Source organism: Impatiens glandulifera, chromosome 1 (genome assembly GCF_907164915.1).
Source record: "Impatiens glandulifera chromosome 1, dImpGla2.1, whole genome shotgun sequence".
In the NCBI taxonomy this organism is placed as follows: Eukaryota; Viridiplantae; Streptophyta; class Magnoliopsida; order Ericales; family Balsaminaceae; genus Impatiens; species Impatiens glandulifera.
Window position 1 is genome coordinate 80,870,828 of NC_061862.1, and position 27,618 is coordinate 80,898,445.

Sequence of the window (27,618 nt, forward strand, 5' to 3'; positions counted from 1 at the left end):
GTTCAGCTGGGGATGGCTTATGAGAGGAGTTGTCCTGGTTGGCAGCTTATCTCTTTTGATTTTGACAAAATGTCCATCACAGTTAGGAAAACATTGACAGTGTTATTTTGAAGGGAGCTTTGGTTTTAATGTGACGAAATGTGAGCTTTGGTTTTGATGTGTCGAAATGTCCTTCGCAACTAAGGGTGTTCAATATTTGGTTTAAACCGAATATCAGACCGAATTCGAATTTCATTTTCGGTTTTTGAATTGAATTTTAAACCAATTCGAATTCAAATACGGTTTTCGAATTGGTTTTCGAGTTTGGGTTTCGACTCGAAAATCAAATTGAAAACCGAATTCATTTTTTATTATTTATTATTCCAACTTAGCTTAAGAAAAAGTTCAAAACAATCAAATTAGAATATTTTGAATTCAAGATTTAATAATAAAGGAAGAAAAAAAAGTACAAATGGTCTAGTGGTAAAATAATATTCTGCCAAAGTATAAGAATAATCCCAAATAGACAAAAAAAAACCTAGTGAGAGAAAAGTTCTGGAGATTTTTGGTGAGAATTTTCTAGCGACGGAATCTTGAATATCTTCCTCAAATTCGTGCACATTCTCATATTCAATCAAGAATCGTGTTAAAATCAAGATCGTCGGCACGTTCGGCACGGTCGACACATTCGACACATTTGCACGGTCGTGCGATTCAGTTGATTTGGTATTCGGTTACGGGAAACATGGATGGAGTAAAGATAGTCGGCACGTCTAGCTTGTTTGACACAATCGACACGACAAACATGTCTAGCACGTTCGGCACATCGGGGAAAAATCGTCTAGGGTTTGAATAAGATTGTTTCAAAATCACGATCAGTATGGGCGGCACGATAAGCACATGAGGCACGGCACGATCGGCACGTGCGACACTCTATTGTCTTGTGTCGTTCAATAAGTTTCTCTAGTCTAGGGTTTCTTGTGCATTTGTAAGCGCCACTGGAATTTTCCCTCGATTGTGGTTTATCTGTGATCATCTCTTAGGGTTTCTGCAATTACTTTGTTTCTCTCATTATGGGGAAAAGGAAGAATAAAAGTAATAAACCTAAAGAAGTTAGGGATTTTGTGCTGCAAGAAATTAAGGAAGCAGCAGTCAAAGAAATTGAAAGAATTGATAAAAAAAAAAGTTATCAAAGAACAGCATGATACCAACACAAGTAAGAAATTTGCTCCAACACAGGTAAAAAAGTTATCATTTGGGAAAATTAATGTTGAAAATAATGCAGGAAAATAGGGGGATAATGAAAGAGTTTGGAAGATACGCTATAATGAAAGAGTTAATATGTTTGGGCTCAAAAATCAAATTACAAAGCTCCTTATGCATGCCAAAAAAGGAGAAATTGTCATCAATAAGGAGAAAGCACAGCAGATTACAATTCAACTCAACATCCACTATCTTTAAGACTGGAATCTACTGAAAAAAGAAGAATATGAAGACATTGTTCAATGGTCAGTTGCTACAATGAAGGAGCTGATGAAGGCTTCTAAATCTAAGTCATATACTATCAGGAGTAACTCGACATGGAAAACTAATGAAGTCTGGAAGAACAACAGTGCAAAAAAATCAGAAGATCATGTCTATAAAGGGAAAATCTACTTGGACAATACACAGACAAAAGTGGAGGTACTGAATTCTCCATTTGAATTTAAATTGCCTACTGAAGTAGAGTAAAACTGTATAAAGGAATTGAAAAATGTAGTTGTGGGAAACTACATAGGGAAAAATAGAGTATCCTTCCCAATTACTAAAGATGCATTATTGAAACAATGGGAAGGAAAAGGGTCGGAGAAGATTTCAGCAAATGTCCATTATTTATATTTCTTTAAATTCAAGAAGGGATTTAATCTAGAGGAAATTATAGAAAATGGGCATACATATATAGGATCCAACTGTATGAAGTTGGAAAAATGGTTTGAAGACTTGAACCTATTGAGTAAGCCCAAAGAAACTGCACAGATATGGTTCAAGCTATGGAATATACCTGCACATATGTACAATTTTAAAGCCCTTAGTCATTTTGCAGGTTTATTGGGTAGATCATTATACATTGACCCAATTACTAAAGGAGGAGAGTACCCATCATTTGCTAGAATTAGCATTGAGGTGCATCCTAAAAGCACACCACCGAAAAGTATGACAGTAGTAGACAGAAAAGGAAAATCTATTGTCATAGAAATCACTTATGAGTGGAGGCCAGACAGATGCTCTTTCTACAATACCTTCAAACATGCAAGCCCAAAATGTGATTTGGCTAAGGAAGAAAATCAGAATATTCATAAAGGTCAGAAAGTAAAGATGCAAGAAAATGAAACAAAGGTGCCCATTTTCAAAAAGCAAAATGTGGTTAAAGAACAAGAAATAGAAGATAAAGAAAATTTTGTACAATAATAAAGCAGTACGAAGAAGGTGGAACCTCAACCTAATTATGTTGAAGAGATAATTGAGGATTCTCAATCAAATTAAGTTGAAGTATTTGTTGATGAAAATAGAGAGGAAAAAGAGAATTCTAAGGTTGATACAAAGAAATCTAAAGTTGTTGAGGATTCCAAAGATGAAACTGAAGGAAATAAAGACAATGATCTCGAAATCCAAGTTGAGAACAACAAGGTGAAGATCCGAGAAATCCCGAAGAATAATTCTTTTTGTCAAATTAGAACGGGCTCATATAAAGAAACAGATTAAAATGAGAATAGACAGTATTCATCAACATCTTCAGTCCATCCCTCTTTCATTGCAAGAGGAAGGGGAGGGAGAGAGGAAGGACAATGGGAAGAAAAAGACAACCTGTTGAAATATCAGGTTGGTATAGAAATAAAAATCATGATTGGGATAATTAGGATTTGATATAGTTTGTAATCTATGTTTCTTGTATGTTTGATTGTTATTAATCATGTTCTTTAGGTTCGTTTGATTGTCATCTTTTAATCTTAGCTAAGATTTATCTAACTTTGATTATTGACCCTCCTACTTTTGGGATTTTAATGAAGTGGTTTTAACCGTTTTTCCAAAAAAAAGAATAGTATCATGTCACGGTATAGACCCGGGTTCTATTCCCGGCTGGTGCAATTTATTTTGAGTTATACTAGTTCTCATTTATTTCAAAAAAAAATTGATTTCGAATTCGGTTCGGTATAATTAGAATTTATTCGAATTCGGTTCGGTTTTCGAATTGATTAAAAAAAATAAAAATTTGAATAAACCGAACCGAGGAACTTGAATAACCCAAAAACCGAACCTATGAACACCCCTAGAAAGAATGGAGGAGGGAATGACGTGTCATCACATCACTTAGGGCTTGTTTGATGAATGGGTTATTGAGATAAAACCCAGTTTTTATCTTAAAACTCAATCATCGTCACACCATTTATCTAATCAATCTATTTATCTCTTAAAATACTAAAATTATCACTTACTTTTTTTTAATATAAATTAATTATTAAATAAAAATCTAGAGATAAAGGGTAATTTGGTCAAAAATAAATTAAAACCAATTTTTTCTTACGTTTAATCAAACAAGAATTTTTTGGAAAAAACTCAAACAAAACCCCAAAACCACTTCCTCAAACAAACTCTGGGTGGAAAAATGATAAAAGGTGAGGAGAGAAAGAAGAGAGAGAAAATTTGTTATTTTATAAACGAATTAGATTGCTCACGTCATTCACTCCCCAATTCCCTCTTAAAAATTATCTCTTCCAATCATTTATCTTTAAAAATATTAACCTTCGCAAATGAGACGATTCAATATTCAAGTTCTATATGAATCATTTTTTTCGCGAGTAATTTGCTTAGCGGAAAACTCATTTAACTAAAATTGCTAAAATTTCCATCTCAAATAACACGATTTAAAGTCTAAGTCCTTTATAATAAAATTTGTAGAAATTCAAGCTTTAAATAGTGATTGTGCCTTAACTTAATGGTTAGTCACTATATATGTTTATATCATCACATACAAAAATAGTTTATATAGATAACAAAACTTTGAATCATTTGTACTTGAGCAAACTTGTATATTTGATCAAGAGGATAAATAAAACCAAACAATGTTAATTAATATTATTCTTCCACTACCATGCATTAATACCTCATTATTCATCTTGATACAAGAAATATCCCTCACAGAAAACACATGATAGATTATTCACTTGTCTAAACATTCAAAGATTATGTGGGAACTTTCTTCATTCTTCCCAAGCAGTTATCCATTGGCCTCGGATGAGGCAAGTACATCAACCTCGAGTTTGGATTTGCTCGTTCAAACCTGAGAGAAACAAAACAAATTTGAAACTTGCAAGACATGTGAAACATAAAGATAATGTCAAGATTTTCTAAGACTTACTCGTAACCAAGAAGATAATGGTGTAAAAAGACGGAGATTTCTAGTTTGGCAAGATCATTTCCAGGGCACAATCTAGTTCCAGCTCCAAAAGGAAGAAAGCTTCCCGCCTTTGGGGTAAATCCCTAAAATTAACTCAGATAAAAATTACTTTAGTAGAATTAGACTCATTAAAAATAACTTCAATCATGAAACTACTTACATCCCATCTTGAAGGATCAAATTCTTTGGGATTTGGGTAAATCTCGGAGTCAAAATGAACCGATCTGAACCAAGCCAAAACTTTCCATCCCTTCGGTATCAAATAACCTATTATCAAGAAAATAGTAAGTTTCAATTTTTAAAATGAAACAATAGAAAAATAACACAAATGAATGTTACCAACCATTTATTTTGACATCGCTTAATGCCTCTCGAAATACCATAAGAGAAAATGAGACAATACGAAGAGTTTCATCAATCACCTAAAATTATTATGACAAACTAATTAAGATTTGTGTTTCGAAGTGTTTTATTAATCAAACAAAATGAGGGTATAAGATATCGAACTTGAGAGGTGTATTCCATCTGGCGATATTCCTTAAGCGACATGCGTTTTTGCCCGGGTGGCCTGTTCCTTACAATAGCTTCTTGCTCGGCCTAAAGTTAATTGAAACCGAGAGATTATTTGAAATTCAAACAAAATTAATTGGACATAAGATGGTTATATACATACCTTTGCCTTTTGGAAAACTTCGGGGTGTTTATGTAGGTAGAAAACAGCCCACATTGCTGTGTGACCCGAAGATTCATGACCCGCGTTTAGGTACATGACTAGAATGTCGATTATATCATCATCGCCCAATCTCTTTCCTTTATCGTCAACAACTTCCAACAATGCGTCCATCATATCGCCTTTCTTTCCTACCGGTGAATTTTTCATCGACCCCATCCTCTTCCTTCTTTCGTTCACCACCGATTGAAAAATAGCGACCATCCTCTTCCTAGCCTTGAGGGCTTTATGATAAGCGAAACCGGGGATATTGATGGCCATGGCTCTAACTCCATAATTCAAAAAGGTGTATTCTTTTTCCAAATCTTCCATCACTTGCTCACCTTCGGTACTCAAGAAAATGTGCATGATTATCCTAAATGTAAGTTTCCTTAGTTGAGTTAACAACTCAATTTGTCCCATTTTGGACCATTTGTCTAATGCCAACACCACTTTTTCATCAATAAATTCCAAGTAAAGCGACAAAGCTTCTTGACCATTTATTGGAGCCGCGGTTAGCTTTCTCAACCGTTTGTGTTCCTCTTGGCTAATCCCGATGAACGACTTCTCACCTATTAAAGTCACCGTGGACTCGGGCCAACCGGGCATGAAACAATCATCGTCCGTTAATACTCGCTTGCATGTATCCGGCATCGTGACTAAAATGCTAGGACTACCAAACATAAAGGTCTTGTATATTCCTGTCCGTCCATATCTACACCATTAAATTTAAAAATAAAAAGTAAGACATTTTTTTCATTTTAATGTTACAACATGTTCCCTATACTTTATATAGTCAAGTAATCCCATTTGTTTTAAACTTTTTATAAAGAATATTAAATGGGTAAACTATTAAAATTAAACACCTTCATTTACATTTTTTTTTCAAAAACATATTTTTAAAATGTTAAAATTTGAGTTTCTTTTTGAAAAACATGCCGGATCTGTTTACATTGTTTAAGTCAACTCAAGACCAAAAATCATTTACATCCCTCTTACAAACACACACACTCACATTTTAATACTATGGGATATGGGTTATTTCACCTAAGAACTCACAACTATAGATTCGAGTTTTCACACTCGGATCATTTAAAAAAAAAAGAGTAAAATAATACCTGGTTATAAGGGAGTTGGCGAAGGAATCAGGATCGGTGGACTTGAAGGCTCTAAGGAAGGTGAGCATATTGCCGATAAAGGGCAACCCTAGATCTCCTGGAGGCAGAAGGAACCTCTTGTCCCCCAATTTAAGGTTCTCATAAACCCAACCATTTACTCTTCTAAGAAGGTTCCAAACCAGACCACCCAATAACATTCCCAACAAAACCATGTTTATCACTTCCATTTTTCGAGATTAAAAGAAGAAACAGTACTTAGTACTAAGAAGAGATATCAAGGAGATATATATACCAATTGATCAATTCTAATTGAGGATAAAATCTATTTATAAACTACCAAAGGCAGTTGTTGACTTAGAAAGAGATTATTCAATTAAATTGTTACAATAAATTAGATATATATACCAATCTAATTACTCTTTGATTTGGAGTTATATTTTATAGGAATCCATTTTTAATTCCATCTTATACTGACACTTTTGGAAAATAATGGAGATTATTCGTATAATTTTAAATTGAATTAATTAATTAATTATATTAATGGGATGATTTTATTCTAGTTACACATGTATAGTTAAGAACAAATATCTAATAATTAAAATGGAAAAAATATAAGGATAATTAGTTAAATATATTTTGAAAATAATAATTTACTAATTTTGTTAGCAATTGAGATTTTGTAAACTTGAAAAAGATTCAACAATTATCAAACAAAAGAAAAAGGAAAAATTGAAGATAAGGATATTTATCCTTTTAATTAATCCATTTATTTCTTTTTATTACTTTTTTTTTTTCTTTTGTCTATTTTTTTTAATTAATTAATATATTTATCTCTTTTTACTATTCTTTTTGTTATTTGATTTTTTTCTATTATTTTATTTATTTCTTAAAAATAATGTCACTTCACATTATATACGTTGAGCCTAAATAAAACCCTAATCAAGTTGGGTCACTCCAATTAGGAGGACAAAACCTAACAAACTCTCCCGACCAACTAGTTGGAGGGCAATGTCAACTCGACAACTGAGTGACATAACTCAAACTTGTTTCGTGACAACACTTTTGTCATCATATTTGATCAACTGTCATATTTTCTTTGCAAAAAACCTTTTACAACCAACCAGACCTTATATCTAGGTTGTGAAATATGTTCATCTTGCTTCAACCGATAAAACCATCGATTTTTCAAAGTCTTATTGTTCTTAGGCAACGTTATTAGCTCAAAAGTGTTATTCACACGAAGAGATTGCATCTCATCCTCCATGACATCCATTCATTCCTTTTTATTTTCACTTTCCAATGCTTCTTGAAAACTCTCAGATCAGCGTCGGTAAAAAATACATACTTATTTGTTGGGTATCTAACTTAAGGACGTCTCTCTTGAATAAATTGTCTTGGTTCATTAGAAGAAATTAATTCATCAACATTTTCATTCCCTTTTTTATTATCATTTCCAGCATTAACTTCACTATAAGAGTCAACATCAACAAAATTATTAATATTTAAATGATTAATAGAATGTAAGCACATACCTTGATTTTCAGTTTGATCGTGTTGGTGCTTATCAAGTTAGGAGCAACTGGAATTGAATTAACTTCAACCATCTCCTATTTTACTTGAGTGGGAATAACCTCGTCTATCTTGTCGATATCTTCAATTGTATAATCCTCCATAAATACAGAATCACCACTACGAATAAGATTCTTATTAACCGGATAAAAAAATCGATATCCAAACTCATTTAGTCCATAGCCGACAAACACACACTTCTTTGTCTTGTCTTCCAACTTTGACCTCTCATCTTTGGGAATATGCACATAAGCCATACACCCAAATACTCTAAGATGATCATAAGAGACATTTTTACAACTCTAAACATGGTTCGACACATCAAAGTTCAAAGAAACACATGGTGTGAGATTTAACACATGTATCACTGTACAATGTTCACCCCAAAAGTATTTTGACAATTTTGCTTGTGAAAGAATGCATCTCACCCTTTCCACCAATGTCCTATTCATTCTTTCAGTCAACTCATTTGACAGTGGTGTTTTCGGAGGCGATTTTTGGTGAAGAATACCTTGTTGTCGAAAATACTCATTAAAAGGTCTAGTGTACTCTCCCCTATTATCTATTCAAATACATTTCACCTTTTTCCAGTTTTCCTCTCAAATAAGGCTTGAAACACTTTGAATGTGTCTATCACTTGATCCTTTGTCTTCAATGTATATGCCAAACCTTGCGGAAATAGTCATCAATGAAGATTACAAATTAGTATGCACCACCAAGTGATCTTGACTTTATTGACCCACATACATCAGAATACATCAAGTCTAGTAATTATGACTTGTTTTTCTATTTAGATGATCTAAATGACATTCGTCTTTGTTTTCCATCCAAATAGTCTGGACATCTCTTCAAGTGCACATTTAAAACCCCACATAGCACATTTTTCTTAGCTAACATAACTAAGACTTTCTCGTTAATATGAGGCAACCGCTCGTGCCACAACTCAGAAGAAAAATCAGTTTCACAAGTGTTGATGTAATATTTAGATATTCCAGAATGAACAATATATAAATTCAAAAGTCTCTTACATTTAGCAACGACCATTGATCCTTTTTTAAGCTTTCATTCACCACTAGAAAAAGAATTACAGAAGCCTTCATCATCCAATCTTCCAACCGATAAAAGAAACAAATATCAAGAATATGTTGAACCCATTTTAGAACAAGAGTAGTTTCATTGGTCATCTCAACACAAACATTATCAATTCTAACCACTTGAGCTTGACCAGAATTGCTCATATGAGCAATACCAAAACCGCCAGCCTCATATGTTGAGAAAAAATCTCGCCGTGATGTAGCATGAGTAGAAGCACCATTTTCTACAATCCAATCTATCACATCCAAAAAATCCACTTTTCTCGATTGTGAATCTTCGGTTTTGGCTGAGACATAGGACCGAGAATATTAGAACACAAGACCGAGTGGTCTGACCGATGATCCTATTGATTTGGAATTAAGGAAAACAACTTTTCTACACTTCTTTAGAAACCCCACAATGCTATATATTCATATATTTTATATAAGTGATGCATATTGTTTTCAAAGCATGATTTCATTGCATGTCCATGATTTCTAAATAATTATGTTTTTATAGAACGTTAAGTTAAGGGTTATGGAATCAAAGTGATAAAATACTGATATGAAGGAAATTGACGGATGAATATGGGAGGGGGTTGGCCAAGATGAGCTCTAGTCAGCTGAATCCAAAATATTGGCTGACGAATTGACGGATATGGATTTCTTCCCTTCAGGATCAGCTTTGAAGGGTTTGGGGTCAAAATATGTGCTCAAGATGTAACTGTACATTCACTATTAATGATATGCTCTTAAAAACCCTTATATGGATGCAATGTAGTTTAAATGCCTTTTATATAATCTTTCAAATGTTTGTTGGGTTTATCGACTCATTATGCTTGTGTGGTGTAGGTACTTAGCCATAGTTTTTAGGTGACAAGTGAAGGGAGACTTGGAGTGGAGCAAGGTACAGGAGATGTGTGTGGAAGGAGGGACCGAGACCGTACGACCGTAGTTTTGTAAGAACATATAGTGAACGACCGACTTTTACAGCACCATTTTGCTATAAATGTTAAAAGGCACCACTTATCTTCCGCATATATTATTTTGATTTTATTTATTCAAAATAGTTATTTTTTGAGTTTATAAATTGTGTATGAAAATTTTAGTGCTTACACATGTGTAAAATGTGAGGTCATGATATAAGAGGTCGATTGAGATTGATGGTTGATTTGACGAGAGATGATTAATAGGTGTGTGAAAGTGTGTGTGGTCACAATATGATATGTGAATTGTGTGATTAGTGATTGATTTGTCGAAGTGGTGGTAAAAAAGATCGCGGTAATAGATAAGAGGTTGATAATAGTGTAAAACATGTTTAACATTACTTTATATAAGAGCAAAATGTATGACACAACTTTAAATTGATCTATGGTAACTATGGTGTAATTGACTTCATTCTTGCTAAGAAGAAATATATATTTTTTTTAAGTGTTTTTAAAATTCATAAAATTAATTTTTTTAACTTTAAATATTTAATTAATTTATATATATTAATACTAAATTTTGATTTTTATAAATTAAAATTAATTTTTATAAATTAAAATTAATTTAATAATATTAATTTTATCTAAAATATTTATAAATAAATAATATTTTATTTATATTTTTAAAATAGTGAATCATTTCCGGATTTCATTATAGCTGTAGGTTCATTAATGCTATATGTTCATTAATGTAAACAAGTAAAAAATAAAAAGTTAGACCATTTCTATTAGTCTTTAATATTGTGGGGGTGGATAATAAGTGGAGAAACAAATATAAACAAGTCAAAGTTAAAGACTTAGTCATAATTTACAATTCTCATAGAAAAAATAAATTCAGACCACACAAAATAATGAAATGTATAACAAATCGAAATGAAAATATAATAGATTTTATCGACACGTTACGGCACGACGTAATTGAAAGTTTGACACGAATTGTCTGAGTCGAATACGACTGTTTAAGCACGATGCACAACTCTACTCCGTTGTCATCTTTAATTTTAAGATTTTATTTTTATTAGTATTAATACAAAAATCTTTTACAAATATTAAAATAAACAATAAGTAGTTGCTAAAAAATGTTTAAAAGGTGAAAGATGAATAAGTGTAATTTGAAGTTTGGTTGAAAGTGATTAAAATGATATTTGTATTGAATTTTGTTTTAATTTTAATGCGTCTAAACGAAGGCTTTCAAAATTGAGAGTTTACGTAAAATCGTTATACAGTTGTAAACTCGTAAAATCTAGAATTTACATGAAATCGTAAGGTAAGAGTTTAATTTTAAAAAAATAATAGTTATATATTTTTATTATTTATATATATAATTAAGTATTTTATACTTAGGTAATTTTAAAAAATTATATATTTTAATATAAAATTAATTAAAAAATAATAAAAAATAAATAACACTATAAAAAGTTATAGTTATAAAATTAATTATATTAATTAATTAATTTAAATAAATAGAAATTTTATATTTTAATTTTTAAATATAAATTTTTTTTTTTAAGTAAAATAGATAGAATCGTAAAATCGAAATTATTTATAAACTTATAAAATCTTATTATCGTAAATTTAAAATAGTGAGAGTTTACATATTTAAGAGTTTACTTAAAATCAGACTCGTTAACCTAATATGAAATCCTAAAATCATAGAATTTTAATAATCAGCTCGAGATTTTATGTCCAAACAATAATTTCTTCAACAAAGGGTAATAACTTTTTTTAATTTGAATTTTTCTTCCAAAATTAATTACATTATTTTTTTTATAGAGCATATTCAAATTTCAATAATTTGACATCTTATCCTCTTTAAAATTCTTTTAATATATATATATATATATATATATATATATATATATATATATATATATATATATATTAAAGAGTTATCTCTTCAGAATTTTATTAAGAGAAAAAACCTTATAAATAATTTTAAAAAAAATCAGTTACAGAGAAAGAAAATTCTTTAAAAAAAAGAACTTGCAGATAAAACAAAGACAGATATAAATTGTAACAAATTATCTTTAAACTTGATTTAATTTTTTTTTTTTTTTTGTTGTTGATGATTTTCACTAATTCATACTCCCTTTGCGAAAATATATATTATAAATTGTTTTTTCTTAAAGAAAAGTTATATACAATTTTAAAATAATGTTTTTGGTATATTATTATACTCATTCTTTGAGTGAAAATAAAACTGTGATGAAAAATATGTACAAATTTGAATTTTATAATTTTTGAATTCCATTTATATAATAATGAAGAATAAATTTAGAATTTGATCTCCAATTCTACATCAAATCAAAGTATTCTATACATTTGTTAAGGAACTCAGTTGGTTGAGTTACATGGAAAATCACTAAAGATGAAATAATTGATTGTATTTTAGATGAGGATTCCCTTCAATAAAATAAATGGTTTATTAATTTTGCCAATATGTATTATATTCATATTTAACCTTGATTTCTCTGTTTTTTCTCAATATGGTTCACTAATTTTGCCAATATAATATATATATATATATATATATATATATATGGTATTTATCATTATATATTTGACCTTGATTTATTTTTTTCTTTTATCTTTTTCACTACTTCTCTAATTATTTATTTGATAAAGAAAATAAAACTCTCACTAGTTACTCATTAGACAAAATATCTGAAACTATATATATACATCTTTTTAACTGAAATTGATCACAAAATAGACATTTATATATAAAAAAAAAAGTAACCAAGATTTTTCACAAAATGTGATATTTACATAATATTACACTCAGATGATACATACCTATTATATAAAAAAAAAAAAAAAAAAAAAAAAAAAAAAAATCCAATACAAACTCTATATGAATATCATGTCAATCCAAATGTAGGAAATTAAATAGAAATTTAACAAATAATAAATAAATATGACAAATCCAAGAATGAAAAGCACTTAATTTGAACAAATATTCAGTAAAATATGGAATCGATAAATATATTAAAAAAAATTGTTCTAATAATTAGATCCGGAAAACATATGAATTATTCATGTGAAAATCTCATTGTCTTCTTAAAGATCTTCTAGTAAATTAATTATTATGTAATCAATTTGTACATAATTTTCTTTTTATATAATGCTTTTATCGTTATATTTAAATAAAAAATAACAAATGAAAATAATGAAAATTTGAAAAAAAAAAAAAAGAAATCCAAATTATTAGAAAATCATGTGAGTCCATAACAAATTATTGCAAAATACTTAATTAATTATTTATTTATTTAAATAAAGAAATCTAGCCTAACACTACACCACACCGGAGTTCATTCATAGCAACTGGATTAAAACCGTCTATTTTCATAGGACTCGTATCACTTAGGGAATCTTATCACTTAGGGAATGTTTCAACAAAAAAAACCTTTTCTCTTTTATCACTTAATAAATAAGAACTTAATAAATAAGAGTATATTTATTGATTTTTTTAATAAATATTATATATACTTTAAATTATACTTTAACTAATAAATGAACGTATAAAGATATAAACAAAATATTTTTTATATATAAATATTTTTAATAAAAATAATATTACTCAAATTTTTGAATTAGTTTTAATTTGTAAAATTAAATTTAATCAAAATTTAATTTTTTCTTATATTTTAAATTCATCGAATATATAAAGTTTAAAAAACATCTAAAAAAAATATATAATTCATTCCAACCAATCATATAAATTAACATTCATTAGGATTAGGAAGAAAAGTAGTTTAGAAAAAAAAAATATTAAATATTGGTCTAATATTCTTTATTATTATATATTTATTTAAAAAATAAAAATATTAAAAAATTAAAAAATTATCAAACTAATTCATTTAAGTTTTTTTATATTTTTATATTTATAATAATTTTAATTATTTAATAATCAAATTTAATAAGAATTGACATTTATCAAAAATAAATAAATTAATTAATTAAATATAATAAATTGTTTAAAAATAAAATAAATTAATATAATAAATAATTATACAAATATAATATAAAATATTTAAAATTAATATAGATATATATATATATATAATTATTTTAAAAAATATGGTAATGAAATTGTTTTATATAGTGGGTTTTTTTTTTATAATAATAAATTATTATAATAGATAATTGAATAAATATTAAAAAAATAAATAATTAATATAATAATTAAATAAATAAATATGTGCTAATAAAAAATTATTCATACAATATTTTAATTTTATTTTTTTTATAATAATAAATTATTTAAAATTAATATATATATATATATATATAAATAAATATGTGATAATAAAAAAATAATTATTTCAAGTATCTTATTTACTTTTTTATAATAATAAATAAGTCTCAAACACATTTCTTAATAAATTTAAAACTTAACCTATTTAATTAAATATATTTTTAATCTTTTTAATTTAAATATTTTTATTAATTTATTTTACAGATTTAATTTTTTTATTTTTAACAAATATTTTGTATTTCTTTTATTTCTAACTTTGTAATTAATAATATATTAAATATATATGTTGATATTTTTCTTTTGAAATTTTTCATCTTTTTTTATAATAATAAATAAATAAATGAATTATTTTAAAAACTTAACATGTTTAGTTAAATATATTTTTTTAATTTATATATATTTTTAAATATATATATATATAAGAACATTATAAATTAAAATAACAAATATTTATTATATTTTATAGATATTATATATATATAATTAATAATTTTAGTACTAAAAAGAAATAAAATGAATTTTGGCTTTGGTTCAAGCTATGAATTTATGTGCTATGAACTTATGTTCGAGCACCCGCATATAATATTTTTATTTAATATTTTTATTTTGAAGGGATTTGAATTATGATCTTAAGTATGATAAGTTAACTTTTTAACTAAATAATTTTAGAATTTTATGTATATATATATTAGGTAAGTTACATTGTTAATAATATACATATAACATTATATATAATAAAAATAATTAAATTTATTATTCTAATTTTATTTATTAAGTATACAAGACACATTAAATACTTATTTTAAAACTATTGAAATTTTTTTGTTACTAAATTTATTTTGTTTTTTATCTTTTTTATGTGAATTCCAAGTGAATTTACTAGTATTTATTTTAATACTTAACTCAAACAGTTATAATCTTAAGTATGAAATGTTAACACTTTTTTTGAAATTAAAGGAGGAGTAGCATGTTGCATGACACCCACAAGGGCCACAACGATAGTCCCTTTATTGAAATAATTTTATAATTTTTTTGCATGTATATATATTTTTGTAAGTTATATTATGAATAACTATATATTATATAAAAAATTTATACTAGTACAAAACAATAAATATATTTATTATCTTAATATTAAATAAAAATAATAATATATATATATATAAAACATTATTATTATATCCAATTTTTTCTCAATATATTATATAAATTTATTAATCAAAATAATTTTTTTTATTTGTTTCTCTTTATTTATATATATATATATATATATATATTATAATTAAAAATATTTATCTCCTAATTTATTTTTTAATATATAATAATTATATAATGTTTTGATTTTATATATAAATATTTTTCATATTTTAAATAAATATATTTTTTTTAAATAAATAATTTTTTGAGTTTTATATAATTTTTTTATTTTTAATTTTTATGTATATAATATTTTGATTTAATATATATATTAAGCTTTTATTTATATATAAATATAATAAAAAAATTAAATATTTATATAAAATTAATAATGATAGAGATTATTATTATTATTATTATTATTATTATTATATTATATTATATTGATATGTTTATTAAATTTTATATAAAATTTAAAATATAAAATTTTATTAGTTTAGTTGATTAAAATATTTTACTTGGTTTTGTAAATTCCAAATATACCTATAATATTTTTTATTTTTAACTATTTAATCAAAATATTCATTATTTTTATTTATATATATATATATATATATATTCAAATTAAACACAACTTTAAATCCTCTATTTATTAATAAACAAATTCAAATTAATCATTTTATATATATATATATATATATATTTCTTCCTCTTATACAATTTCTAATATTCTTATTTATTTGTATATATTTCTATTATAACATTAATAGATAATAATAATGTTGGGATTGGGATCAACGATAGAGACTATGGTGGTCTGCTTACGTTAAACGTTTACACACACGTCGTTTGATAATAACCATGTTAGAGGTTAATATTCACAAACTTTTGAACCGAGTTCAAGTGCGGAAGTGTTTGTTTGAACTTGAAGCAATGCAACAGGATTAGGATGATGCGATAAAAGAGAACACAAGACACAAAAAAAGTTTATGGATGTTCGGAGTCAAAGCTCCTACGTCACCTCTTCTTCTCAACCTTGAGAAGAATATTCACTAGAAGGTTTGGTTCAATACATCACTTGTACAAACCTAGTCGAACAACTAGGACTTAGTTTCTGACTGTTTTCGAACTCCTATCTCTGTTGAACAAAAACAAATTCTATCAACTTACAATGTGCTAATAAACTCACACATAATAGACAGTATTGTAATACACTTTTAACACTCTAGTATGCTTGAATGCTTTTAGAACTCGTTAGCTTGTAAATTTTGTAAAGTCGGTTGTTCAAAGATCAAAAGTTTGTGTGTAAAGGTGATGAAGCAGGTTGACCTCTATTTTCTTAAGTAGGCAGATGTCAACGAATATATTTGCTTCTCAGCGACTATATCTGCTTCATAAGACATCTGTCTTGATCTTGATTGGTTGAGTTCCAGAATATTACATCAGATGAGATATTATTTGATCTTGTATGTACTTGGATGATAATAATCCAAGATATTCATTAATGTGATTGCAGAGTAAGAGGAGCGTATATCTTAGAATGTTTGACTTGGCTTTGGTTCTCTTAGCATAGCTTTGTTGTTCCCAAAAAGGTCTTCATCAATGTTTGCACAAAAATAGAAACAATTATCTGGGAAGTATAAAGATGACGTTTGTAAGCTTATATAGTACCGAGGTTGGTAAAATATAGTAAGCAGGAAAAAACCGGCAACGCTCTAATAAAATACTGATTTTATTGAAAAACTGATTTCAATAAAATACCGGAAGCGCTTCAATTTGATATACAACAAAAGTCATAAAATACCGGAGGAGATCTTATTTATATAATACCGGAAGCGTGTTTAGATAAAACCGATTATATAAACTACCGGACGCTTGTTTTTGCAAAATACCGATTTGCAAAATACCGGGTGCGTCTTGCAAAATACCAAACTTATATAAAATTGGTTAAGTGTTTGTAAAATGTCGATTTCATAAACTACCGGAAGCGCTTTATATAATACCGAAGTTGCTTCTTATATAACCGAAGTTAAATAATGCCGGAAGATAAAACTGGACGCGTGTTTTGCAAAAAGTCTATTTGCAAAATACCGGACGCGTCCCTTAATATAAAGCCGATGTGAATAATGTCGACTCCTCTTTAATATAATGTCGAATTCCAAATTGCTGACTTTATATAAAACCGGAAGCGTGTTTGTAGAATGTCGATTTCACAAACTACCGGTACACTTTTAATAAAATGCCAACTTTTTATAATACTGGCTATGCTTCACAAAATGTCGATCTTATAATACCGGATGTGTTTAATACAAAATGTCGATCTTACAAAAATGTCGAAGGCGCTTAAATAAGATACCGAAGTTCAAACTTCTGGTTACACTTCAGCATAAAACTGATTAAAGAATACCGAAAGTCTTTTTGCATAATAATGGGCATCTTTTTCTTTCGGTTTTCTTTAATCTACACAGGAATAAATTTACACAATTAAGTTCTTATTTAATAGTTTAATTAGCACTAATAATTAATTAGTTATTTTTACTTAACAAATAATATTAATAATAAGTCAATTTAGACTTAATTAATAAAAAAACTTCCACTTTTTTTCATTTTTTAGTTAAAGTATAATTATATTTATTTTTTAAATTATATTTCTATAATTAAATTAATTATATTATAATCTAGTATATTAACATTATACTAAAATTGAATTAAAAGTATTTCTCTATATATATAATTTATAAATATTATTTCATATATTAACATATATTAAAATTTTGAAAATTTCATATTTTGATTGTAACAATAATTTCGGTATACTACGTCTTCATATTTTTTTCATGTATATTTTCAATGTGTTTATAATATAAATAATTTTAAAAAAATAAATTATTTGCTTAGATATTTTTTTCAGGTATATTTTCAATGTGTTTATAATATAAATAATTTTAAAAAAATAAATTATTTGCATAGAACAAGTCACCAAAAAAAAATATCGATTAACATATCAGTTTTACTTTCTTTAATATTTTATTATTTATTTAATATTTTAATTTAAAAAAATATCATACTTTTATTCTCTCATTTTAATTTTTTATTATTAAAAGTTTTTAATAATTTAATTATACATATAATTAAATTAAAAAATATACATAACTATTAAAAATTATAAAAATATTATATATATAGAGAGTGAGGAGAGAGAATTTGAAGAAGGAAATGGAAGAAAAAATAACTTGTCATCACCTCATTGTCAGAAAAATGGAAAAGTGGGAGGAAAGAGAGAAGAGAGAAATTATATTGCGCTGTCATTCCCCCTCTTATTCCCTCACCCAAAATCTCTCTCCCAATTATAATAAAACTGAAAAGAGAAAATAACTGTTTAAATTTTGTATTCTTAATTAAAATATTGAATAAAAAAAATGAAAAAGGGAAATTAATACCGATTTTATACCGATCATATTTTTAGGATGAACCATACAATATCAACTCATTTGTGCAAATATTTCGGTCCCACAATCATCGGTATTTTAGTTAATATTATTATTGTCATTCGTTTATTTTAACAAACACAGTAATATATACTGTAATGTACTTGTGAGAATATAATCCATTTCTGTCATTTCACAATGATTCCCAATTTGATGAAGTTGACGAAAGCAATCACTTATCCAATGATAATTTGGGCTGAAAAGCTGCAATGGGTAATGATGTTCTCCATCACCAAATCTAATATTACGATGATGAAGTCCGAGGTCGACGACGAGTCAGACGACGAGTCAGACGACGAGTCAGACGACGAGTCAGACGACGAGTCAGCGAATTCAGACGATGAGTCAGCGAATTCGAACTCGAGCTCGGTCTTCTCTTGCGAAATATGCACAGAGGAAAAACTTCAAACCAAGATGATCGGAATAGAAAAATGCTCTCATTCCTTCTGCTCCGATTGCATTAGCAAACATATCAAATTCAAAATCCAAGAGAATGTCACAATCATACCCTGCCCAGCCGGCTACGACTGTGAGGGGAAACTCGAGCTGGAATCGTGTCTAACATGGATTTCGCCAGAAATAATCGCAATATGGGAGGAAGCCTTATGCGAATCAATGATACCAGAATCTCAAAAGTACTATTGTCCATTCAGCGATTGTTCGGCTTTGTTGATTTATGATAAGGATGGAGAAGATGAGACGTTTAGTCAAGCCGAATGCCCAATTTGTCATAGACTGTTCTGCGTAGATTGCAGAGTTCCATTTCATATGGGTATTGAGTGTGAGCAATTTAAGAGACTGAATAACGAAAGAGGCTGGGATGATCTTATGTTGAAACTTGCGACTGAAAGTGCGTGGAAACGTTGCCCAAATTGTCGATTCTTTGTGGAAAAAAATGAAGGGTGTATACACATTACTTGCAGGTTTCTTCTATGGGATTTCATTTTTATTCATGATTCAATGTTTTTATTTTCATAATCTTGTTTGGATGATTATGATGATGTTGATCATATTTTAGGTGTGGGTTTCAATTCTGCTATAGATGTGGAGCAGCTTGGACTACTAATCATGGGGTATGTAGGTGAACTTAAATTCATATATGTTTAAATTCTTCTTCTTCTTTTCTTTCTCTTTTTTTTTTTTTTGGTTAACTTAGAGATCTATCTAATATTATATTGTTTTGAGTTTTATTAGGGTTTTTTGATACAAAATTTGGTCGAAATTCATATTGGTTTGGTGAGAAATTAGTTTGATTAATAAATCAATTTGCATAATATATTATGTTTTATATAAATATATTGGTAATTTGATGATTGAACTTTTAAGTAGGTGGTTTTGTATGTTGGAAGGAAAAATGAATTAAATATGGATGTTTGGTACATGATTTTAATTGATGAATAGTAAAATGAATCTATTGTATTCAAGAATCATTTAATTCCTTCAAAGTTGGGGAATTTTAATTGATGAATAGTAAAATGAATCTCTTGTAATTGAGAATCATTCAATCCCCCAAAGTTGGGGAATAAACTCATTCCGAAATTTATTTCTAGCTTTCTTCCATATAATTCTATCTCAACTCTCAATTTTACTCATCATTCACCCCTCTATCCTCTCTCCATTATTTTCTTTTTTAGTTTCTTCTCTATTTTTTCTCTATATATTTTTTTAGCAGGTTCTATTTTTCATTTTGTATATTAGTATATATAATTTTGTATAAAATTCAATAAAAATAAAATTATAGATCAAATTATTATAATTGGATTTTCTTTACTTGAGTGAATATATATAAATTATGTTTGTGTGTGATTTAATATATATTTATTAATTCTCATTGTTATATTTAACATCATATTTTATAAATTTAGTAATTCTCTTTTAATTAATTTTAGTATAAGATAATGATTTTTTTCATATCAAAATCAAATACGAAAATATATTGATATAAATTAATAATTATCAAAAATATGTTAACAATTATAATATAAACAAACTAAATTACATCGATAACAATTAATAAATATATATAAAGAGAATAAAAAATTAAATATAAAATAATTTTTTATTTTGACTATTTATTTCTCTTTTTTCTTATTTATTTATTTATATATATATATATATATAATTAATTGATTTATTTATATATTTATTAATTAAGTAATAATAAGAAAATAATAAATAAAATTAATAACGTTTATAAATATATTAAATTATAAATATATAAAAATTATTAATTACTGTACAAATAAATGGTAATAATTATTATTACATGTCTTAACCAAACACTACACTTTTATTAATCATATTCATTCTCATTCTATACCTCTATCAATTTTATTCATACTCCTTTATTTAAATCAAGTCTTTTATCATGTATGTTGTAACTATTATTGTATTCAACTATTTATCAGTTTTTCATAATAAAATAAATTTTAAATTATTTATATTATAAAAAAATTAAAGTTAAAATATTTTTTTAGGGTATACAAATATTATTGGAAAAAAATAGAGACGTCTAGATATCCACCTCCACTAGGTTGGAAGGATAAATGAGTATTATGAGATTAATTGGAATTTTTATTTAATAAATAAATTATTGGATAAAAAAATTGATTTTTAATTGAATAAATTGTAATATTTATTTTTATATTTAAAATTTATAAGAATATTAAAATACATATCAATCCATAATAAAATACTATCATGATTCCGTCCATAGTAATGATAGAAGTAAACAAAATATTATTTATATTTAAATATTTTAAATAAAAATAATATTTATTCAAAATTTTGAATTAGTTTTAATTTGTGAAAATTAAGTTAAATCCAAATTTAATATTTATATATATTTTTAAATTTATGAAATATATAAAGTTTGAAAAACATTTAAAAGAAATATATATAATGTATATAAACTAATCATATAAATATGATTGACAATATCCATGAGTTGAAAAGAAAAATAGTTTAAAAAAAAAAATAACATTGAATTTTAGATTAAATTATTAATCAAATTTTATAAAATTATACTTAATCTAATATTCCTTATAGATACTTATTTCAAAATAAAAATATTAAAAAACCATCTATTATATATATATATATATATAATAATTTTAATTATTTAGTAACTAAATTTAATAAGAATTGACATTTATTAATAAAGAAATAAATAAATTAAATATAATTAATTATTTCAAAATAAATAAATTAATATATTAGATAATTGGACAAATATAAAATATTTAAAATTAATATATATATACATATAATTTAGAAAAATATATGTGATAATAGAATTATTGAATATAACTTTTTATAATATTAAATTATTATAATAGATAATAGGACAAATATTAAAAAATAATTAAATAAAAAATATGTACAAATAAAAAAATTATTCATTCAATGTCTTAATTTATTTTTTTATAATAATAAATTATTAAAAATTATTTAAATTAATATATATATATATATAAATAATTAAATAAAAAAAATATGTGGTAATTAAAAAGTATTTTTGAAATTTTCAAGTGTCTTAATTTATTTTTTACAATAATAAATAAGTCTTAAATATATTTTCCATTGAATTTAAAACTAACCTATTTAGTTAAATTTATTTTAAAATTTTTTAATTTAAATATTTTTATTAATTTGTTTTACAATTTTAATTTTATTTTTAACAAATATTTTTTTATTAGTCTTTGTAAACAATAATATATTAAATATATATATATATATATTTATTTTTCGTCAATTTTTAAATATTATTTCATGTCTTATTTTGGTTTTTTATAATAATAAATAAACTAAAAAGAATTTTTAAATGTATTTTTTAATTTATATATATTTTTAAAATATACATGTACAGAATCATTATAAATTAAAATACAAATATTTGTTATATTTTATAAATATTTTAATATATATTTATATATAAATAATTAATAATTTTAATCGTAAAAAAAAAAGAAAAAAAAATATATTAGAATCTTTGACATTAATGTTCGCACCCAAATATAATAATTAATTTTAGAGATATCAAAATATGGTCTTTAAATATGAAATATTAACATTTGAACGACTATATCACTTATAATTTAATTGTTGAAATAATTTTATAATTATATATATATATAGTAATTTATTTTTTTTAAAAAAATATATTATATAAAATTTTCATATTCCTAAAAAAAATAATATATAATAAAAATAATTATTTCTCTTATCCTACTATTAAATAAAAAAATTAGTTGTTAATAATGTTATATATATATATATATATATATAACATTATATATAATAAAAATAATTAAATTTATTATTCTATTTTTTTTAAAAAAAAATGATTAAGTGAGGGAATTTAAAAGAGAATTTGAAAAGAAATTATGTGATGCTGGTGATTGGCTGAAAAAATAACCATTTTAATTGTTGAAATAATTTTATAATATATATATATATATTGTAGTTGTATTTTGAAGTATATAATAAAAAAATATTGTAAGTTGTATTTTATACTTTAACTTATGATATGATCGGTTTTATCGTTAGAAACGGGGTCTGACTAAGGATGAAGGTTTATGAAAAACGGTTTGATAGAAATCCTGTTAGGGATTAATATCTCTTTCTATTCTACGCAAACTTGTGTAAACACTTGAAACAGATTCAAGGCGGAATAGTTTACTTGGGTTTGAAACACAAGATGAAATATGAAAAGATGATAGAATTGAAGAACACAACAGTTTGTTTATGGATGTTCGGAGAAACTCTCTTACGTCACGTCACCCCTTCTTCCAACCACCGGAAGGATTCACTATAATATGATGAGAATCAAATACAGTTTACACACACACTTAGCTCACTATTGAACAGAACACTTTCTGTTCAATTACAGGATGAAGAATATCACTCAGCTAAAAGTGTTTTGATTCTAGCTCTCTCTCTCTCGATTCACACACAGTACAATCAGAAAAAAGCTTCACAGAATAAGTTCAGTAAGCAAGATGATTGAGTAGTCTCTCTCTCTCTGCAAAATCAGATTGCTTGTTCGTTTGTATTCGCTTGTTCGTGAGACAGATTGTCCGTTGTCCTTAGGATTTGTTAAATACTGAGCAAGAGCTAACGGTCGAATCTTCAAGAATGATACGTGGCACTTTCCATTGGAAAGCCTCCATTGTACACAGCAGGTTCTGAGCACAAGGATCGTGGCTGTACCGAACTGGTAGTGCGCTGAATATTCCATCAGGGATGTACCTGCAAAACGGGTAATGTGATGAAAATTCTCTTACGTGGCATTCCTTGATTGGATGCATATAGCCGTTGTACTAATCTTCATTGGAAAGTGGAGCAGAAGTAGGGTACAGCTATAGCATGTGGGTAGGAGAAATGCTAGATTCAAGCGTACTACTTAAACTGAGCATTAGACGTATTTCAATTAGACAGATTTGTGAAAATCAGTCTAATGAAATAAGTCAACTCCTTCTAATGAAAAATGTTTATTAGACCGCCTGGTCTAATAGAATTAGACTCACGTCTAATTATACAATAATCATTAGACCGGCACGTCTAACTCCACTGAGTTAAACTGACACGTCTAATTCCGGTTCTACCTCAGACTTTCTGAAGGAGTTAGACTTACGTCTAACTTTCACTAATTAGACTACCCGTCTAATTATCCAATAACCATTAGACCGGCACGTCTAACTCCACTGAGTTAGACTGACACGTCTAATTCCAGTTCTACCTCAGACTTGTCTGAAGGAGTTAGACTTACGTCTAACTTTCACTAATTAGACTACCCGTCTAATTATTCAATAACCATTAGACCGGCACGTCTAACTCCACTGAGTTAGACTGCACGTCTAATTTCGGTTCTACCTCAGACTTGTCTGAAGGAGTTAGACTTACGTCTAACTTTCACTAATTAGACTACCCGTCTAATTACAAATATATTAGACTACACGTCTAACTCCGATGAGTTAGACTGTACGTCTAATTCTATTAGACTTGCGTCTAATTCCGTGTATTCATTAGACTATCCGTCTAATTCTTTACACATCTATTAGACTACACGTCTAACTCCGATGAGTTAGACTGTACGTCTAATTCTATTAGACTCACGTCTAATTCCGTGTATTCATTAGACTATCCGTCTAATTCTTTACACATCTATTAGACTACACGTCTAACTCCGATGAGTTAGACTGTACGTCTAATTCTATTAGACTCACGTCTAATTTACACGTCTATTAGACTGCACGTCTAACTCCGATGAGTTAGATTGTACGTCTAATTCTATTAGACTCATGTCTAATTTTATGCGAATGAGAATCAAAATCGGTCTAATGACCCTCATTAGATCCAAGTTATGATATGTTGTCTCAATACACCTGTATCAAAACTCATAAGTTATTTCATCATCAAAATATCATAGGTTAAATTATTTCAACACTTAGTCAAAATAATTTGACCCAACAACTTATATATTCTATATTTTGTAAGTTGTATTTTATACTTTAACTCTAATCATATATGATATAAAATTTTCATATTCATACAAAAAAGAAAAGAAAATATATAATAAAAATACTTATATATCTGATCTTAAGAAGTATGAAAGGTGATATTTTAATCATTAGACTATTTATGAACGGTGACATATGAGTTTTATTTATAATTATAATTATATATATATATATATATATATATATTTTGTAACCTAATAAATATCACAATTTTGATTTTTTTTTATAAAATTCACAAATAACATTTTACTCTTTATTAATAAAAAAATTATAACTATAAAAACACTTTCACATGTCTTTTATCTCTCGATAAACCAATAATCAATCTCAATCACACTTTCACACACCTCTCTTATCATTCGGGAAATCAACCACCGACCTGAATCGACTTATTATCCCTTGACAAACTAACCATAAATTCCAGTGTTACCGGTCTCTAACCTCTCATCTCTTAACCTCACACTTTCACACTTACATTCCTCTGACCTCTCGACAAATCAACCATCAATCTCAATTGATCTCTAATCTTGTGACTTTACGATTCTTTGTTACTGACATTTTTATCCTTGGCAAACCAACCACCAATTCAAATGATATCGGTTTTATATTCCTTGGCAAACCAACTACGAATCCAAATCACACTTAGACACGCCTCATATTCATCGGCAACACAACCACCAATCTCAATCACACTTTCACACACTTTTATCCCTCGACAAATCAACCACCAATCTTAATTGATCACTAATCTCATCACCTCATTTATTATCGGTCTCTTATCCCTTGGCAAACCACATCTCAATCACACTTTCACAAGTCTTTTATCCCCCGGCAAATCAACCATCAATTTCAATCACATTTTCACAAGTCTCTTATCCCTCGACAAACCAATCATCAATCTCAATCACACTTTTACACGCCTCTTATCCCTCGACAAAAATCAACCACCAATATATATTTTAGGAATGACAAATTTATAATTTTATTTTGAATATAATAAATCACCATATTAAACGTTAGTATATATATATATATATATATTATAAATTTATATTGTTAAAATATAAAGTTTTATTAGCTTAATTAGCTAAATGATTTTATTTGTTTTTGTGAAGGTGTAAGTTCAAAATATACATATAACATTTTTTATTTTATTTTTAAACCTTTCAAATTTATGAGTATGTCAACCCACGATCCGACCCAAATATTCATTTTCTATATATATCTAAATTAACCACAACTTTTGACCCAACAAACTAAATAAATTCAAATTAAATATTATATATATAAATATAGATTAGTTAGTTAAAAAAGTTAAACAAAAATATCACACGTTCATCAAATTTAATGTTAATTTTTAAATATAAAGTTTTATTAACTTAATTAATTAAAATATTGTACTTGTTTTTGTTAGGTTGCAAGTTCAAAACATACATATAACATTTTTAATTTTATTTTAACTGTTTCAAATTTATGGGTGGGTTAACCCACGATTCGAACTAAATATTTATTTATTCTCACATATATTTTCAAATTAACCGCAACTCTTAGCAACAAATTCAAAATAAACATTATTATATATATAATTTTTGATAAGATGAATAAACCATCTTTCATTAAAACTAAATAAATCATCTTTTCATTTAAAAACTGAATCTCAACATAATATTTTATAGCGAACTCATCACATTCAGATTATTAAAAAATAAAATTAACATGAGCTCCGAACGTGCAAAAGCCCACTTATTTATGTTTTAATTTATTTTCTTTCTTCTTACATACATAAATACTCACTTCTTTAATTATTCTCCAAACTGAATCGTTATCTTTTGAATTTTATTTTAAGTTATAATATTTTCAGTTAGAAAGAATACTTTAATGTGTGTAATTTTGAATTAGGTTAAGTGTCCATATTAGATTTATATGAGCAATTCATTGTTTTCCGTATTAATTTTAGCAACAAAAAAAAAAATTGTGATTACATTACTCTCATTAATTTTTATTATACATTAATCATTTTTAAAAAATATAATAGGAAATTGCTTTGTTCGAGTTTCTTAACGATGAATAAGATGGTAAAACAAACCGAATAAACCAATTTAACGGTGTCAGAAGAATCTCTATCAAATATTTTGAACGACAATACAATTTGACCTCACACGTGAACTTGTAAACAACGCTGAAATATGTTATACTAAATAGCATCTAAATAAAAAATCGAAATAATAAAAAACAAATTCAAATCAATAGAGGATAAATTAAAAATGTTTCAAATAAAATATTAATTTCATTAACATTTTATTAAACACAAGATAAACAACTTCAGATTTAAAATTTCATCTCCT

General features: G+C 26.5%; 2 protein-coding genes across 2 annotated transcripts; one reads left to right on the forward strand and one right to left on the reverse strand.

Moving 5' to 3' along the window:
- Positions 1-4,200: 4,200 nt before the first annotated feature.
- On the reverse strand, positions 4,201-6,516 carry LOC124921939 (ent-kaurenoic acid oxidase 1-like). Its single transcript, XM_047462645.1, has 7 exons — positions 6,242-6,516; positions 5,088-5,838; positions 4,922-5,011; positions 4,758-4,836; positions 4,575-4,681; positions 4,376-4,497; positions 4,201-4,297 (listed from the first exon to the last, which is right to left on the reverse strand). The coding sequence occupies exons 1-7, from the start codon at positions 6,466-6,468 to the stop codon at positions 4,201-4,203; spliced, it is 1,473 nt and encodes a 490-aa protein (XP_047318601.1). The 5' UTR covers positions 6,469-6,516.
- A 12,374-nt stretch (positions 6,517-18,890) lies between these two features.
- Positions 18,891-19,859, forward strand: LOC124933869 (E3 ubiquitin-protein ligase RSL1-like). Its single transcript, XM_047474314.1, has 2 exons — positions 18,891-19,656; positions 19,771-19,859. The coding sequence occupies exons 1-2, from the start codon at positions 18,891-18,893 to the stop codon at positions 19,857-19,859; spliced, it is 855 nt and encodes a 284-aa protein (XP_047330270.1).
- Positions 19,860-27,618: the final 7,759 nt, after the last annotated feature.

Bases quoted from the DNA above. Each gene is read 5' to 3' on its own strand.
- LOC124921939 (XM_047462645.1), bottom strand. From the start codon at position 6,468: ATGGAAGTGATAAACATGGTTTTGTTGGGAATGTTATTGGGTGGTCTG. The intron at 4,837-4,921 runs GTTCGATATCTT...TAATAATTTTAG, and splicing joins AGATGGAATACACCTCTCAA to GTGATTGATGAAACTCTTCG. The intron at 4,298-4,375 runs GTAAGTCTTAGA...TGTTTCTCTCAG, and splicing joins CATTATCTTCTTGGTTACGA to GTTTGAACGAGCAAATCCAA.
- LOC124933869 (XM_047474314.1), top strand. From the start codon at position 18,891: ATGATTCCCAATTTGATGAAGTTGACGAAAGCAATCACTTATCCAATG. The intron at 19,657-19,770 runs GTATACACATTA...ATCATATTTTAG, and splicing joins TGTGGAAAAAAATGAAGGGT to GTGTGGGTTTCAATTCTGCT.